This window comes from Chrysochloris asiatica, unplaced genomic scaffold (assembly GCF_000296735.1).
Source record: "Chrysochloris asiatica unplaced genomic scaffold, ChrAsi1.0 scaffold00041, whole genome shotgun sequence".
Taxonomy (NCBI): Eukaryota; Metazoa; Chordata; class Mammalia; order Afrosoricida; family Chrysochloridae; genus Chrysochloris; species Chrysochloris asiatica.
Window position 1 is genome coordinate 5,023,477 of NW_006408559.1, and position 16,264 is coordinate 5,039,740.

Consider the following 16,264-nt stretch of genomic DNA (forward strand, 5'->3'; position numbering starts at 1 on the left):
GGAGACTCATAGCAGGTTCCGAGCAACCCCAGAGGACAGAGTAGAACTGTCCCATAGGGTTTCCGAGGCTGGAAATCTTTACGGAAGCAGACTGCCTCGTCTTTCTTCCGTGGAGTGGCTGGTGGCTTTGAAGCACTGACTTTTCAGTTAGCAGTCGGGCCTTAACCGGTGTGCCACCAGGACTCCTTAAATAGCATAGTTTTCCTTTTTAAAAACTTTTTTTTTAAATCTTTTTTTTTTTTTTTTTCTTAAATCTTACTAGGATACTCTTTAAAAATCAAAACCAGAAGACCCTTTCTTCTAAATAATTTCCTCCACCTGTCTTTGAGGTTCATATAACACTGTTGTCTACAGATATGTTTTGTTTTGCTTCAAACAAAGGGTCAGTGTTCAAGGTGAAAGCTTTATTGAAACAGTGGGGCAGGGCTGGCAGGGGGTGAATGGGACAGAATTGACCTTCCCTTCTCTTTCAATGGCTGCTCTCTGTGTCTCAAAGGCACCTGCCCGTTTCTTCAGCCACCTCTTTATCCATGCCACTTTCTCCTCTTCCCTCCTGCATTTGAGCCCGAAGTCTGGGTCATCTGACCAGGCCAGAGCCCCTCCTCCCTCACACCTGGGCTCACTGAGCCATTGTCTTTGTGGCACCCTGGAGTTGCTGGTTGCTATGGTAACTGGTTGTGGTGGTGGTGCTGCTGAAAAGAGCTGGGCTGGTCTATACCAGCTACAGTGGGAAGAAGGGCAGCTGCATTCAACCCTTCCTTCCCTGGAGTCCTTATTCCTGGACAGAACAGCCAATCCATGACTAAGTGAGTCTCAAAGATGCCAGATAGGGCAGGGAGTGCTAAAGGGGTGGGCCATTCACACTAAAACACAAAGCCATTGGTTTTCAAATGGAAACTCTTGTCTTTGAGGTAAACTAGTTTTTCTTTCTAAAGAACAGAAGATCTGATGAACCAACAAGCAGAGGAGAACACCAGGGCAGGGCGCTGAAGGAGAAAACAAAGATGCCTATCCTATCGGACACCATCTTGGCAGGCCCCTGGAAGCCAGGATGGCCTCTCATACTCCTTCAGTCCTGTTTGGTCAGGGGTCTTGGCTTCTGATATGTCCTGTGTGTGGTCACTTTACTATGTCCTCTGGTTTGAATTCTACTATTATAAGGGCACCTTTCCAAAATGTGCTTGAGGAGTTAAACGTAGCTCTCATTCCATAAAAAAGCAACTGGGGTGGGGGCGGTGGGGGGAGCAAGCTGCAGACTGCGGCTAGTTAACTAGGTTAACTGGTTAACTGCGTTAACCAGTCTAGTTACTGGAGTATTTATACTTTCTGGGAGGGAATTCATTCTCCTCCATACCTGTCTCTAATAGGGGCTCCCTGCAGAATGACGGAAACAGACAAGAAAAGTATAGAATTCAGTGGTTCCAGGGGATAGAGGGGGCCCTGATGGAGGATATGGGGTCCACCCAGACCACCCCCTATTTGCCAAGGCAAATGAAAAAGAAGTTCATTTTTGTTCATTAAGGATAATTTTTGTTTTGTTTTGTTCTATTTAGCTTTGCTTTTCTCTCTGGTTGCCACCAGTCAACTCAATTTAATTGGGAACTCTAAAGATTCCTTTTACAACCACAAAACCCTGTGTATATATATTTAATTTGCATACTTTCACTAACAAAAAATAACTTAACTGGGGAGCAAGGATTTCTAGTAAAAAGAATGCTGCTGTTGAATGTCTGGAACATTATGACAGCAGAGCAGCAGCCATTCTGTTTGGCAGAGGAAGGTTCTGGAACCCTCAGAGTACCAGGATGAGAAAGGCCCATGGACTGGCCAGACTCTCTTAGGCGCTACTTTTTCTGCTCCCTCTGTGGCTGTACCTGTTTCCTGTTCTGTAATGAAGACTTTCACCTGCTACACACTGACCTCCTGCTTGAGTGGGCACCTGGAAGATCTGCCCATTGGCAGGTGCAGGGAAGCATGCAGAACATTCATCAGAGAGCATGCCCTCTCCCAAGTGTCCCCACTCAGGAGTCTCCTGGGCATCCCAGCCTTGCTCATCTTCATAGCCTAGGGTTTTTGTTCCCTTGATTCAATTTGGATTCCATACCCACACCTGGGCTCCCTCCTGAATCTCTAATGTTTACAACATACAATCAACTACAAAACTCCAAATAAACAACCCACATACAGTCTTAAAAAGAAGGTTGACAGGAAAGGATGGATCCACAGGAGGGGCTGGGCTTTCTACTTGTAGGGTGCCTCCTACATCCTTCCTCCTTCCTGGTTCCCTTTCTGTTCTTGACAATGTTGGACCTTCACCCAGTTAAGGATTTAACTTGGAATCCGGTAAGCCAAAGGGAGGGCCCCTCAGTTTTGGAAAGGAGACTGTGGGTCTTGCAAGCAAGCATCATTTGTCCCTGCCTCTGGCAACGATAGTGAGGTTGGCCCAGGATTGGGCAGTGTTTGTTCTGCTGTGCATAAGGTCACTGTGAGTCGGTACCGACTCGATGGTGGTACCAACTCGATGTTTAAGATGCTGAAAGCAGCAGCCTAGACTGACCTCTTGGAGTGGAGGTCATCTAGGAGGCCAACCACTGGGAGTCATCCAAGGGTGAGCCTCAGCACTGGGGAGGCCTGGGGAGTTCTGATTTTGTGGAGGACAGGACCCAGGGCAGCCCAGTATAATAGTGGACAAATGATGGAGATGTGTAGAGGAGGTGGACAAGAGGGGAGGGGAAATGTCCACAGCTGGGGAGGGGACACTCAGAAGCCAGACATGCAGCGTGTCTTAAGGTGGGGTCTTGGGACAGTACATGGATATTTACCCTGGTCTGGGACATGAGAGGATGATGTGGGCCACTTCCCTGCAACAGCCTGGACTGCTTGCTTGCTGACTTCAGACTCTAGGACTCACTGAAATGATGTCTATCTGGCTGGGCTGGCCGGCCCTCAGCTCACCAAAGGGGGTGTTCCAGACCAGCTCTGGGGGTGCGGGTTGGAGGACACTCAGGTTATCATCTGTCCCCACACTTAAAACCACACTGAAGGAAGAAGGCAAGAAAATGGTTTTCCTGAGGAAGTAACTGACATGGTTAGCAGCACTCACTGTCCTATCTGCAATCACTGGGAAAGGCTGCTGGTGTCTCCATACAGAGGAGGGTGGCTCATGGACAAAGCCCACACCAGGGAGACTTTTCCTGGGGAGCAATGACCAGTCCACAGCTGTCCTCCTTGGTGCCCCTCCACCTGCTGGCCTTCAGTCCATTCCCCTCTAGCAGTCCAAAGTCTCACCTAACCCAGGGACCATTTTGACCTTGTTGGTTTCAAGGGAAAGAAGTGTCCAGAGAGGTAAACAGAGAGATGGCCTTTTCACCCCAGCCTTCTGCCCAGAATTTGGGGAGTAGAATAAAGGCTTCACCTTAAACAGAACTGTAACCCTGCAAGTGAACTTGACCTAGAGGGCCGGGGAGGGGACCCACCTGACTCTGGTCTTTGACCTGCCAATTCGAGAGTTTTCTGGAGGGGGGTGTAGAAAGGCGATTGGGGAGTGGTGGTGGGAGGGAGGGACTGCTTTAGGACAGTTCTGCCTGTGTTTGCTTTTAAATGTACAGCAAGAATCCTAACAGAAGAAATGGAAAGCAAACAGCAAAAGGAGAGAGAATGCTTATGGGCCAGCTCTGGGTAGGGAGGTGATTCCAAGGTATTTCCCAATTTCCAAACAAGCTAGAGTCACTGGGTAAGGAAAGCATCAGAAACAATGGTCAACAATTAAAGTCAAGTGCACTCATAGCCCTGGCTAGGAAAACAAGACAGCTCGCCTGGCTGCCTCCCTCTGAGATGTCTGAAATTTCTCTTCTAACAAAAACATGTGGCGGGGTGGGTGGGCAGGGTTCTGTACCGGACAAAGTAACAACAATAATAATCCCATAAAAATAAAAGCATCAGCAGAACCACCGGCAGTCTTCTTTATCTCCTTGTTCATTTGTTGTTCTCGAAATGTGCAAAACTTAAAAAAACTAAATCAAAACACATTTGCTCACACACACACACACACACACATACACACAGCTTTCATTCTACACATTTGTGTTAAATACGTTTGTGTCCCTCTTTTCTCAGACCCTTCACATGTGCAAAAATCTTGTAGTGAACGTGAGGGCGCTGCCTTGGCCCGCCCTCCACGTGCTCCTCTCTGGCTGATCAAGTCCCATGGCTTCTTGGGAGAAAAGGAAATCAAATGATCAAGGATAGAAATTTCAGGTTTCTCCACCTGGTACTTCAATTGCCAAAACCTTTGGTTATGTTTCCCCTTAAGATCTATCTCTCCCCAGTTTGTTTGTTTGTTTGTTTGTTTCTGTTGATTAGGTTGCATGAGTCTTTTTCACTGTTTGTCCTCCACTGACGCCACCGATGTCCTGCTCTGGGTCTAGTCTCAGCCTTGGCAGGTGGCCACCCTGATTTCCTGTGGACAAGAAACTTCTCTTTCTTCTCTGCCACATCCACCATCAGCATAAAAAGCAAATGTTTAAATATCCTGAAGCAAAGGGATAGAGAAGGGCAACTTCAAAATCCCCCTCTATAGGGGTTCTCTGCCTAGTCCTGGGGGCAGACAGACAGAAACACACACACACACACACACACACACACACACACACACACACAGACTCATATCCAAAGCGACTAGCATTCTGAAAAAGATCAGGGTTCTCCATGGAATTTGCTGGAAATGGTGCGACTCCTTTCTCTTCCCATGAGTAACTAACTCATTTCGAGTGGATGCTGAGGAATGATGCTGATGTGTCTGGTGCTCAGGGAGTGAAAATCAGACTGTGGAATGCTCATCTCAGCCCCGTGTGAGAGGATGATGCCTCTGGTCGCTTGCGGTTGTGGACCACTTGAAGCCAGAGCTGCTGGGAAAGGTTCTTTGATATGGCTGGAGACTGGACCAGACTCTAGTTCCCATCAAGATTGAAAGTTTCCATGACCCTCTTTAGATTCTCTCTCACCTTGGCTCCTGTTCCCCAGTGCTCCTCTCTGAGCCCACGTTGCCTGGCTGGTGAAAATGATGAATGCAGTGATGGGAAACAGAGCGAGTGATGGATGCCAGGGCCAAGACCAGTTGTCTATATATCTCCTCTCATCTCTGGCCAGGCTCTCCAGCTTAACTATTCAGTCCTCTGCTAACAGGACAAGCTGCGTGTTGAGGCTGGTCTCTCTGAGGCTGTGTTGATTGTGTTTCTATGGAGACTGCTGAAGAGGTGGAGAAGGGTGTAAAAACAGAGACCACTGAGATGTTGATGAGATCATTTGCAAGGAGGTCTGGGAGGCCCAGTGACAAAGTCATCTGCATAGCAATGGCACCCAAGTCTGCAGGAGAACAGGGTCCAGGCTGTCTGCCCCAGCCCTCTCTAGGGTGGTCAGGAAGGATGGGGCTCCAGCCTTCTAGAGTTGTCGGGAAGGGCAGGGTGGTGTGATTGGAGCCATGGGAATAGCTGGAGGTAGGAACTCCTGGACACACCCTGGATTTCACATTGACCTTGACGAATGGTGACAAAGGAGGATGGAGGTGTTTTCTCTACACAGTACTGGAGCGCTGACAATGGACTTGACCTATGACGATGGTTGTGGGTCACTTGAACTTGGAGGTGAACAGAAAACAAGAACCTCTGCTTCCAAGGCAGACAGACACAACTCCTGTTCCTTTTCTTCCCCTGCAGATTACATTCCTGCTGCTAGGAGCCATGTTAAGATTGGAGCATACCATGGTGGGAAGTGAATGCGATCCTTCCATCCTGGCTTCAGCCAACTTCCCACAGGCAGAGGAGCAGCCTGGGCAGGGCTTGTGGGTTCTGGGAAGGGCTCCAAGACTATTGGGAAACCAAGGAAGGGGACAAGAAGGCTCTGGATGCCACCCCAACAGGTGTAAGGCAGCACTGCATGGTCCCTTCATGCTCCTCACTCATCCCTCCCCCAACAAACTCCAGTGACACCCAGGGAGGATTGGCCTTTCTTCTCACAGCTGCAGACTGACCACACAGCCTGACCCCTTGGAGATGGAGATGTGGGATGGGCGAGCCAAGTGATGTCTTCCAGAGAAGATAATACTGAGCTCGCTGCCTCTTCCCTCAGCCAAGGTTTGGACCAAGAGGAGGAAGAAGAAATACCAGCACAGACTGATCCTCCATCCCCGGTGCTCTCCAGGTGTGGACTCTGCTGCTGACTCCGGATGAGCCACTGCTGGGACACACATCTGGCATCTTCTGGTCAGTTCCCTTACCATAGGCTTGGCCATCCGGACTCACCAAGGGTCGGTGTTAGCAGAGCAACTGAAAGAGAAGGGATCCCGGGAGGAGGAGGGATGGAAAGAGGCAGAGAGAAGGACCGCGCTGTGTGGGTACTGCGGCTGGCGCCAGTCGGAACTTGCACTTGGTAAAGATGGTGATCTAGACTGAGGCACGGCTTGGTGTGTCCCCCTCCAGGGCAGCCCTGGAGGACGGTTCTCAGCTGTCTAAGCTCATGAGGGTTATGACTTGTTCTAGTTTGTAGGCCAGTTTCTGCTTCCCACACTGGTCATCGTGGTCCAGAGGGCCAAGGATCTGTGGAAGAGCAAAGAAGAAGGTCACTGTGTGTGTGTGTATGTGTGCCTTGTGTGGTCATAATCGGTGTGGATTCAATCTCGGGTTTGGGAGCACAGAGACACATGTACAGCTATTGCTTAGGTAACACAGATGATGAAGGGTTGTAGATTGAACTGGACCCCAAAAGATCGGTTAAGTCTTAACCTCTAGTACCTGTGAATTGACCTTGTTTGGAAAGAGGGTCTTTGCCCATGTGATCAGTAAGGTCAACATGAGGTCATTCTGAATTAGGGTGGGTCCCTGTGATGTCCTTATAAAATGAGAAAAACACAGACGCAGACACAAAGGGAAGATGGCCATGTCAGGATGGGGGCAGAGATGGCAGTGATGTGTCTACAAGTGGAGGAACAACAAGGATTGCCAGGAACCCCCAGAGTTGTTAGGAGAGAAGCAAGGACCAGCTTCTCCCTCAGAGCTGTAAGAATAAATCAAAACCGCCTTGAATTGTGAGGCAATACATTACTGCGGTTTCAGGATGCTCTCTTTGTGGCGCTTGTCATGGTAACCCCAGGGCACTAACGAGGAGGTAGGAGGAGCATTTGTGTGCCAAAGAACACAGGATGTGGACACATGCATCATCCCATGTCGATAAATGTGCATGTTCTACTGCCCATCACATTCAGCTTTGTTGAGTCCTGGCCGATGACACTGCAGTTTCATGCAGGTTAAATGGTGGAATGTTCCAGAACCAATCTCAGCATGTTGCCCTGAATTCAGTAGAATGTGATTTTGTGGTTTTAGGAAATCCTGGCCCTCTTTCCCAAAGAGGAAACTCTCCCTTCTACCTTCCTGAGGCCTGAAATCATGTTAAGAAAGTCACTTGATCTAACTTTACCCACAAAAAAGCACGTCCATCTTAAAGAACAAGGCCTGGTCACCGGGCAGTACTGCTGAGTGTTGATGAAGGACAGTCACAGGGAGCTGTTATGATGTAGGAAGGCAAATGCATTTGTATTTGACTGTGATGAAGGAGACAAGGGATTGACTTATGGCTTCCCCAGTTTCTACCTGGGTGAGATGGTGTCAAACATGTACCCTTGGTTTTCTTATCAGTGGAGCACGGGGGCTCCTGACTCTCCTCTTGTCTGCTCCGGTGCAGAGGATTGCCAGGTACCATGTGTGAAAGCCTTTAGCATGATGTCTGGGCTACAAGATACCTCAGTAGGTAGTAGCTGAAGTCTACTGGTCTGGGGGTCTGAGGAGTATGGGCCAGAGGGGATCCAAGAGGGCACAAGAGAACTGTATAGTCAAGGGTTATAAGCCCCCAAGCGTTGGTGCCTGTGGTCCAGTTGTGATTGGGGAAACCCAGGTAGAGCTGCCAACTTCTCAGTTAGTCAACCACTCCCATGTAGTGACATCATCATCTCACAAAGGCAGGGCATTGCAACACCAGAGCAGATGAGTGTATGTGTGGCCATCTGAGGCAGTGGCCATCACACTCGGGCATTCTCTACTGTCCTTAGTTTGTTCATGTCACCACGGGAGGGTGTAAGAACTTGGGCCTGAAGACTGACACTGAGGACCCTCTGTCCATAGAGAGAGGCTTCCCTCTCACTTGGATTCATAGCATTGTACTGTTCACGGTCAGGGGGATGTCAGGACTGGATCCCAACAGAGCTTCTTCCCTAACCTGTGGTCCTGGATCGACCTTCTCTTAGTGAGCAGGCTGTGTGGAGGGGAAAAGCTGGTCACTCACTGGCTTCAACTCCAGTGGTCATTGTCTCTTCATGATGGTGATCACACTCCACTCAGATACAGAGAGTCAGGTTCTGAACTCACTTGGTCTAGACCAGCATGGCCAAGAAAGAAGCCAACATCTATGATGGCTGTTATCCAGATGAGGTTTTGCAACTAGAGAACATCTCTTCCCATGCTAACCCACCCATCACATGCTTTCCATCCTATCCCATCCCATTCCATTTCACGCCATTCTTTACCCCACCCCACCACACTAGAAGGTTGTGCTCATCTGTGTTGAGAAGTGCTTGTTTCAAGAGAATTCGATCAGAGAAATGGAAACATAAGAGGGAATCCTGAAAGAGGAAATCAGCATTAAAAAAGATACAGCAAACAAGTATTCATGTATGTGTCCCCAAAGAGTAGGGGTGGAGTCCTGGGGTGGCACTATGGGTTAAAGCGCTGGACTGCAAACTTGGTTTGAACCGCAAAGTCGGTGGTTCTAGCTCACCAGCCACTTGTAGAAAATCCTTTACAGAGTCACTATGGGTCAGAGCTGACTCGACGGCACTTAACAACAACAACAACAACAACAACAAAGAGTAGGGTTTGGTGCATAAATCCTGGAGTGGGTGGTTTCCAGTGTCCTGGTCAGTGAGTACCGCCCGCAAGTCCCGGGTGACCAAGGCCAGTATGTCTGTGGGAGAGCTCTGTACATGAAGATTGCCGTGGGCAGGGTTGCCTCCAGCCCCCACCCCTCCCGTCCCAATAGGCCAGTGGGCCGGGCTCACCTCCTCGCTGTACTTGCCCACGTAGGAGAAGATTTCCGACAATGCGCTCATGGTGTTGAATTCGTTCATGTGCATGCGGGACTGCTCAGCCAGGTAGGCATTCATGTCCTGGTCACTGATAGCCGGCATCTTCCCGATGTCAGAGTAATACCTGTGAGGGTGGGGTGCAAGACAGAAGCTGGGGCCGTGGCTGTGGAGCAGAGCTAGATGCTCCCAGATCTTCCTTAGGGGGCCAATGGGTGTCTGAGGTTGTAGATGACCCTGTTGTCCCTGAGGACCTGGGGACCTGGGGTGATGTCTTTCCTTCTGCAATGCTGGAGAAAATGGACAGTAAGAAGACACTGGCAGAGTGGGACCAGAGCTCAGCAGGGACCTCGCTCCTTGCATCCGTACCTCGGTCCCATCTTTCTTGCCTGCCTCTCAAAAGTCCTCCCTTCCTAGGGTTAGACAGGAGGCCAGGGCGGGGCTGCGGGGAAGGAGGCTGGCAGTTGGCAATCCGTCACTGTCACTTGCAGCTGTGCACTGCTGTCAACTGGCTAATTAGATGCCAGCATTTACATTTTTAATTTCTGCAATTTGACATTTTGTGCACCAAACCCCAACTCCCCATGCCAGGAGGAGTTGTGTAGTTTCCTAATGAGGAATGAAGGCCCCCGCACCCCAAAGACAGCATTTCTCCTTGCCTCCGCCCTCCTGTCAGTTTGTGGATCATATAAATGAGATTAAAAACAAAAAATAACCACTGCCCCAAACCCAAACCACACCTGTTGCCATAGAACGAATTCCCCATCATTTCAAATCTCCTAAGAACTGCCCCCACGGAGTTTCTGAAGTTGTAATCTTTATGGAAACCAACGGCTGCATCTTTCTCATGCAGAACAGTTGATTGGTTCGAACCACAGACCTTTTGGAGAGCCTTGGAGTGCTTAACCACTGCACCACCAGGGTTCCTTATAAAAACAACTATGGATGTATCCAGAGAGTGGGCAGCCATCCCAGGTGCCCTGGAGAAGATGAGTATTAGAACCCAGACCAGGCAGGCTGGGGGTAGGACAGTGTGTGGCTGCAGAGAATTCAGGAATCCTTACCCTCAAGGTCTTGAGAGGGCAGGTGATAACCAGAACCTTCCGGCCGCCTTCCTCACTGCTCTGACCTTGAATCCATCAGTCCCGCACCAACCTGGTCCTTGCCCAGGAGAGGGGACAGGCTGACAGGGAGGCACCTGTGGTCTGCTGCAGTGCCAGGCTCCAGGGCTGGCTGTGGAATGACAGTTCAATTTGCTCCTAGAACACCCTGCAGCTACCAAGGGCTGAGGTGGCAGCCCTTTTTAGAGCCACAGCTGTGCTGGGAGCGTAGACCTGTCACTCCCTGGGAAAGAGGACAGACGGAGCAGCCGCACAGGATATCTCTGTCCTCTGCCCAGGGAAGGGCTGGTTGGAGGGAAATGGACAGAGGAGAGGCCATGCTCTGTCCCCTAAGAATCTGGAACACACGAGACATGCTCACCAACTGCTGTGCTCTGTGGGGGAGGGCTGGGCCCCAACAGTGCCCAGGTAGGTCAGTGAGGTGGCTGTGCCCACCCAGCTCATCTGAACTTCTGTCCTCTCTATCATCTCCCAGTGGTGAAACCCCATTGCCCTGTCCCTCACTGTGTGCAGACCCCTTGGGGCACTACGGTCCTGACCCTGCTTCCTTTTGTTCCTTTATGTCATCTTAAAGAAGTCTGTCTCTTCAAGTCCTGGGAGCCACCCAGGCACAGCCTCTTGTGGTAGTTCAATGTCGCCGAGTCGGTCCCAACTCATAGCGACCCTGTAGAGGATTTCCAAGGAGCTGGTGGGTTTGAACCATTAACCTTGTGGGTAGCCATCCAGTGCTTGTCCTACAGCCCCATACCAGGATTCCAAAGCCCAGCCTAAGAGACCATGAATTCCTACCAATATGTTACTAAAGAGCATTAACCATCAGTGCTGGCCTGTAAACTGATAGGTTGGTGGCTTGAGCTCACCAACTACTCTAAGGGAAACAGATGAAGTCATCTGCTTCTGTAAAGATTGTTGTTGTTGTTAAGTGCCATCTAGTCAGTTCCGACCCATAGCGGCTTCTGTATAGGGTTTCTGAGGAGTGACTGGTGAGCTTGAACCACCAACTTTGCAGTTGAAACTGACTTTGCGGTCTAGAGCATTAACCCACTATGCCACACCATAGGCCAGCACTCCTGTGTCTGATGGGGTTACTATGAGTCTGAATGGACAGTGGACTTGGTTGTGGTTTAACATGCTATTCAGGATCCTCAGGCACCCAAACTCTAGGAAACTTGAATCATTGCTACTGTTTCTGGAACACAGGGGTCACTGTGGCTCAGTGGTCAAATGCCCGCCTTCCACAGGGAGATCAAGGCTCCACTTCTGGCCAATACATCTCATGTGCAGCCACCAGCTGTGACGCTGTGACGCTGAACAGGTTTCAGTGGAGTTTGCAGGCTGATGCCTAGGGAGAAAGACCTGGAGCTCTACAGGAAATCAGCCAATAAAAACCCAGTGAGTCACAACAGTCTGACTGCAACGGACCATGGAGATGGTGCCAGACAGGGCAGTGTTTCAGTCCACTGTGTAGCGGGGGGCAGTGAGGGCAGGAGTGTGAGCGCCCAGGTTAGGGACCCACCTCCACGGTGGGTGCAGGGAGGTCTCTACTGGAAACAGCATACCCCTGCCCCCTCTATAGCTACAGTGACTAATCCTGGTGTAGCACTGCGGGTTAGTGAGCTGGACTGCTCAGTTTGAACCACAAGGTCGGCGGTTCAAGCTTACCTGCTGCTCCTTGGAAACCCTATACAGGGTCACTATGAGTTGGAACCAACTTGACGACACTTAACAACAGTCTCATACTGGGTTATAAAAGCCCAGGCCTATTTTTCCAAAAAGAAATGTTTAAGGAATATATATGTGTGTGTGTGTGTGTGAGAGAGAGAGAGAGAGAGAGAGAGAGCGAAAGCGAGAGCGAGAGCGAGAGAGAGAGAGAGAAAGAGAGAGAGAGGCAGACAGACAGAGAGAGAAGGCTGAAGTGGGCCCAGGGCAGGGTCAGGCATTCTCTAAGGCAGCATCTCTCTGGACCATGCTTCTGTAACAGGTAGGTCAGTCAGGTCTGCACTGGGAGGCCCAGGTCTTCCATGTTGCCTGTGTGGGAAGGAGGCCACTTTGGACCAGTGCCCATTTGCAGCCAAACACTAGCTCCTAAGTAGGTCACCCGCCCAACCTTAGTAAGTTCTAAGTTGTTGAGCATAGTGGCCAGTCACCACGATTGGGGTCTTGTTGACATTCTGCCCCTTCCCCTCTCAGCCCTGCCCAGGGTTAGGTGGTCCCACCCAGCACCTCGTCAGCACCCATGAGAAGCCCCCATGATGGCTCTTGGCTGCTGTGTATACACTTTTTTCTCAGCTTGTGCCAGACCAGAGTTTGTGCCGTGCTCCACCACAGAGAAGCGTATTGATTGTGAAGAATGCAATTAAATGCCGTTAATGAACTTCAAACAAGTGTCCTCACCAGTTGGCTTCTTAGCGAGGAAGGGAAAGGTTAGTGGGGCCCTTGCTCTTAAACTTGCTCCATATGCAGGTAAATCCTTCCTCCAAGGGGATGCTGCCCAAAGCTCCGTAGGACCCTGCTTCTCTGGAGCAGGCCAGGCGGGCCTCACCCTGCTCTCCTTGCTGCACTAGCCGGGAGGATGCCCCACCCTCTGGTCCTGGCCTCAGCCCTCGGAGAGATGCTGGTAAGGGCAAAGCCCCAGAATAGCTGGGTCCTCTGCTGTCAGCCCGTGATTTCCATCTGTGGGCTCATCGGGGGTTAGAGAGTCCCAGTGTGTGATGGTGAGTAGCATTCCGTCTCCACCTTTGGGATGTTCTGTACAGATCGAGAAGATGGTCTCAAAGGCCCAAAACTCTGAGAAAAAGCCAAATATTGTCACCATTCCTTCAACCACATCAAGGGCAGTGACGCAAGAGTGAGAGGCCCTAGGAAACTGTGCTCCGAGGCCCCTGGAAAGGTGCTGTTTCAATCCCACAGGCTCCTTCTTCCCTCTGTGGCCAGTCACTGGCTCATCCTGGCCCAGCTGGACTGCCCCTCACCTCTGAGCTCCCCACTGCTGCAGTTCACCTCCATTCCAGGGGAGCTTTTGGGGGCGGACCAAGTCCAGTACATACAGACACCCAGTGCAGTCGGCATGGATCGCGGCCAGAGTGCCGGAGGACGATGGGTAAGTTAATGAAGTGTCTACGCCTCACTCTACTCATTCTCCTAGGGAGAGCTGTCACCGCTTCATACGTTTGAATAGATGGCTTCTTTTCGAGTCATATTAAAATATTTAAATTTTTTGACCTTTTTCATGCCATGACAGATGTGATGGATGACATTCAAATGTGGGGCCCACCCCTAGTCTAATCCCCACTGGGCTGCGGCTCCCCTCCCGCTCATTTCCTCCATGGGGAAGACTGAGGGCCAGAGGACCCGTGGAAGCTCTTGTAACCACCGTAGGATAAACACTGAGCAGCGGCTGGTACTGGACTGTGGTCATGACCACCAGTCTGGGATCCTGCTCTGTAAGATGGCCACAGTGGTGTCCTGCCAACAAGGAAACAAAAGAGTCTTCTCCCTCTCTCCAGATCTGGCCAGAGCCAAAACTCTAGTACTTGGGTAGAAACAGTGCGTCCACAGTGGGGGTCGCCAACCACCAGCACCACAAGGTATCTGGAGGCAGGAATGAGATTGGGGGTAGGGGGGGTGCTTGAGGGTAGAGGGGAGGGTGAGTAGGAGGGCGGGTAGCAGGAAGAGTGGAAGGCCAGGGAGAGTGGTGGGAGGAGGGTGGAAAGAGGAGGGGGACACTACGGTGGCTGGGTGCCTTCCACCCCAGGTGTAGGTGTATTCCAGGATGGGATGGTGGAAATAGGATGTGTGGGAAGATAAAGTGGATGGGAGGGTGGAAGGTGGGATAGAAGGGAAGCTGGGAGGAAGAGGGGAGGGAGGATGGGTAGATGAAGAGCCTCTAGGAGACACAAGCCAGAATCGATGTGATAGAATCGGCCACACTGTTTAAACACCAGGTGAGTAAGGTTCCTGAGTTTATTTGCTTTCCATCCCCTTGGAAGAGAGGGCCAGCCAGGGTGAATTTTAGCCCTTCTCAAGGACCAGTGAGGCTCTGCCTACCTTGGTGAGTCAGAGTCTGAGGCTGTGCACTCTCCAAATGCCAGGAACAGCAGGACAGGCTGCTGAGAGTATGTAAGCCCCACCCCCAGGAGGAGGGTTGGCCATGGTTTCCATGCGAGTTCCAGCTGAGTTTCCCTTCCAGGGGTGGACCACATTCGAGGCCAGCCTTGGCAGTGAGTGTGGGATGGGCCCACCTGGCCCCATGTGCAGGTCCATCCTAGCCTCCTTCCTCCAGACCAGCTCCAGCTCCCTCCATTCTGTTGCCCCACCCCAGACCCAGGCGAGAGAGGAATTTTAAAGAACGGAAAAGCATGTGAAAGATAGCTTTCCTAAGAGCACCACTGGTTGCTAAGAAACTAGTGGGATAAGAAATGGAAACCATCAAACCACTCCTAAAAATAAACCAAGTGGACTGGGGTTACTCGTGACCCGTAGCAGCTGCGTGGTACAAATCTCATTTACAGTGAGTAGAAGGGGGACCGTTAGCCGGACGCACACATTAGTCTCACCCGACTCAGCAGCGTGTTCCGGAAGTGTCCTCTATGCAGATGTTCCCTGAATGGCCCTCCCTGCCTGGGTCTCTATCACAGTGACACCAAGTGAGAGAACGAACAATCAGCCCCACCACTGGAGAACAGGGGACCAGACGGAGGACCTCCTCCTGACAGTTCCATTGTCAGACAAAGCACCTGTCCAGATGGGGTGAGCAGCTCTCTTGGCATGGACAGATACGAGGACGATATGGTCAGCTCTTGTCCCAGCCGACCAGGCTGATTTCACCACCGCCAGTGGGAGTGGAAGGGGGAGGGGGCCAAAGACCACAAGGTGAGAGAGACAGACAGAAAGCCTTGAGCAGAGCTTTGGCATGGAGTTGGCCAGGGCTGCACCCCATCTCACTGTTCCCCTGAACAAGGGAGACCATTTTCAAGTGTGAAGATGGAGACCATCTCTCTACTAGACACAAAAGATACTGTTGGGAGTCCTTTCCAGTGCCCAAGTCAAGAACAATTTCTGGCCTGTTTTACTTTTCAGAAAGGTATACAATCTGAGCTCCCAACCAGGTTTTCTGTTTCGGCAACAAGAGAGAGGGGCTCTAAAGCCAGGATGGCCATGCAGAGTTGTGAAGGCTGTTCATCACATACAGGTGCTTGGTTGACAAAGAGCATAAGTGGAGGCTGACAGCGGGCTCTGCAAACCACACACTTGGCATGGGTTGAGGGCACAGATCCTGGTGTGGGACTATGTTCTATGGTGGAAGGGACATCTTCCTCAGTTCCCACGGAGGCACTGTCTGGGTTCGCCGAGACCCAGTCTGAACAGAGGCAAGTGGAACTAAGATTGGGGAGTCAGTGGAGAGGCTTGGTTAGTTTCAACTCAGCCACTTACAACACCTTCAGTGATGTCATAACCATTTCTGGGACCCCTTCTTCTCCCAAGTATAGTCTCCACCCTCGGAGAGGACAGGGCCACTGTGCTGAGGGGAGAAGGACTCCTCTGCTGCTCGTCTGGTGCTTGGTGATAGGCTGATGTGGCCTACGAGTTAACTCTGTGCACAGCACGTGTGTGTGTGCCTCAGCTTTGTGACTCACAGGTGGGTAGTGGGAGCCTGTGAGACCAGCCACTGACCAGGAAGGTGAAGTTGGGGGCAGGGAGGTGCTGTCCGGAGATGAAGATGACACCCACGAGGAAGGTGGAGAAATACCAGGTGAGCAGAATCACTGTGAGCAGGTAAGATGCTGCTCTGTTCCTCCCTAGAAGTCTGTGAGCACACACATACATACACACACATACACACATACGTAATACATACATACACACACATGCATATACATCATACATAACACACACATACACAAACACACACACACATATTGTTGTTGTTAAGTGGTGTTGAGTTGATTCCGACCCATAGTGACCTGGTATAGGGTTTCCAAGGATCAGCTGGTGAGCTTGAACCACCGACCTTGCA

The 16,264-nt window shown here is 50.9% G+C and overlaps 1 protein-coding gene across 2 annotated transcripts in view; it reads right to left on the bottom strand.

Moving 5' to 3' along the window:
- Positions 1-6,497: 6,497 nt before the first annotated feature.
- The window catches only part of PLXNA4 (plexin A4), a 482,253-nt gene continuing 472,486 nt past the window's right edge, over positions 6,498-16,264 (bottom strand). For both annotated transcript variants that reach the window (XM_006861144.1, XM_006861145.1), the window contains 2 exons: positions 9,104-9,254; positions 6,498-6,593 (listed from right to left, as the gene is read on the bottom strand). In XM_006861144.1, the coding sequence (XP_006861206.1) occupies positions 6,498-6,593; positions 9,104-9,254 (247 nt within the window). The remainder of the gene's footprint in view (positions 6,594-9,103; positions 9,255-16,264) is intronic.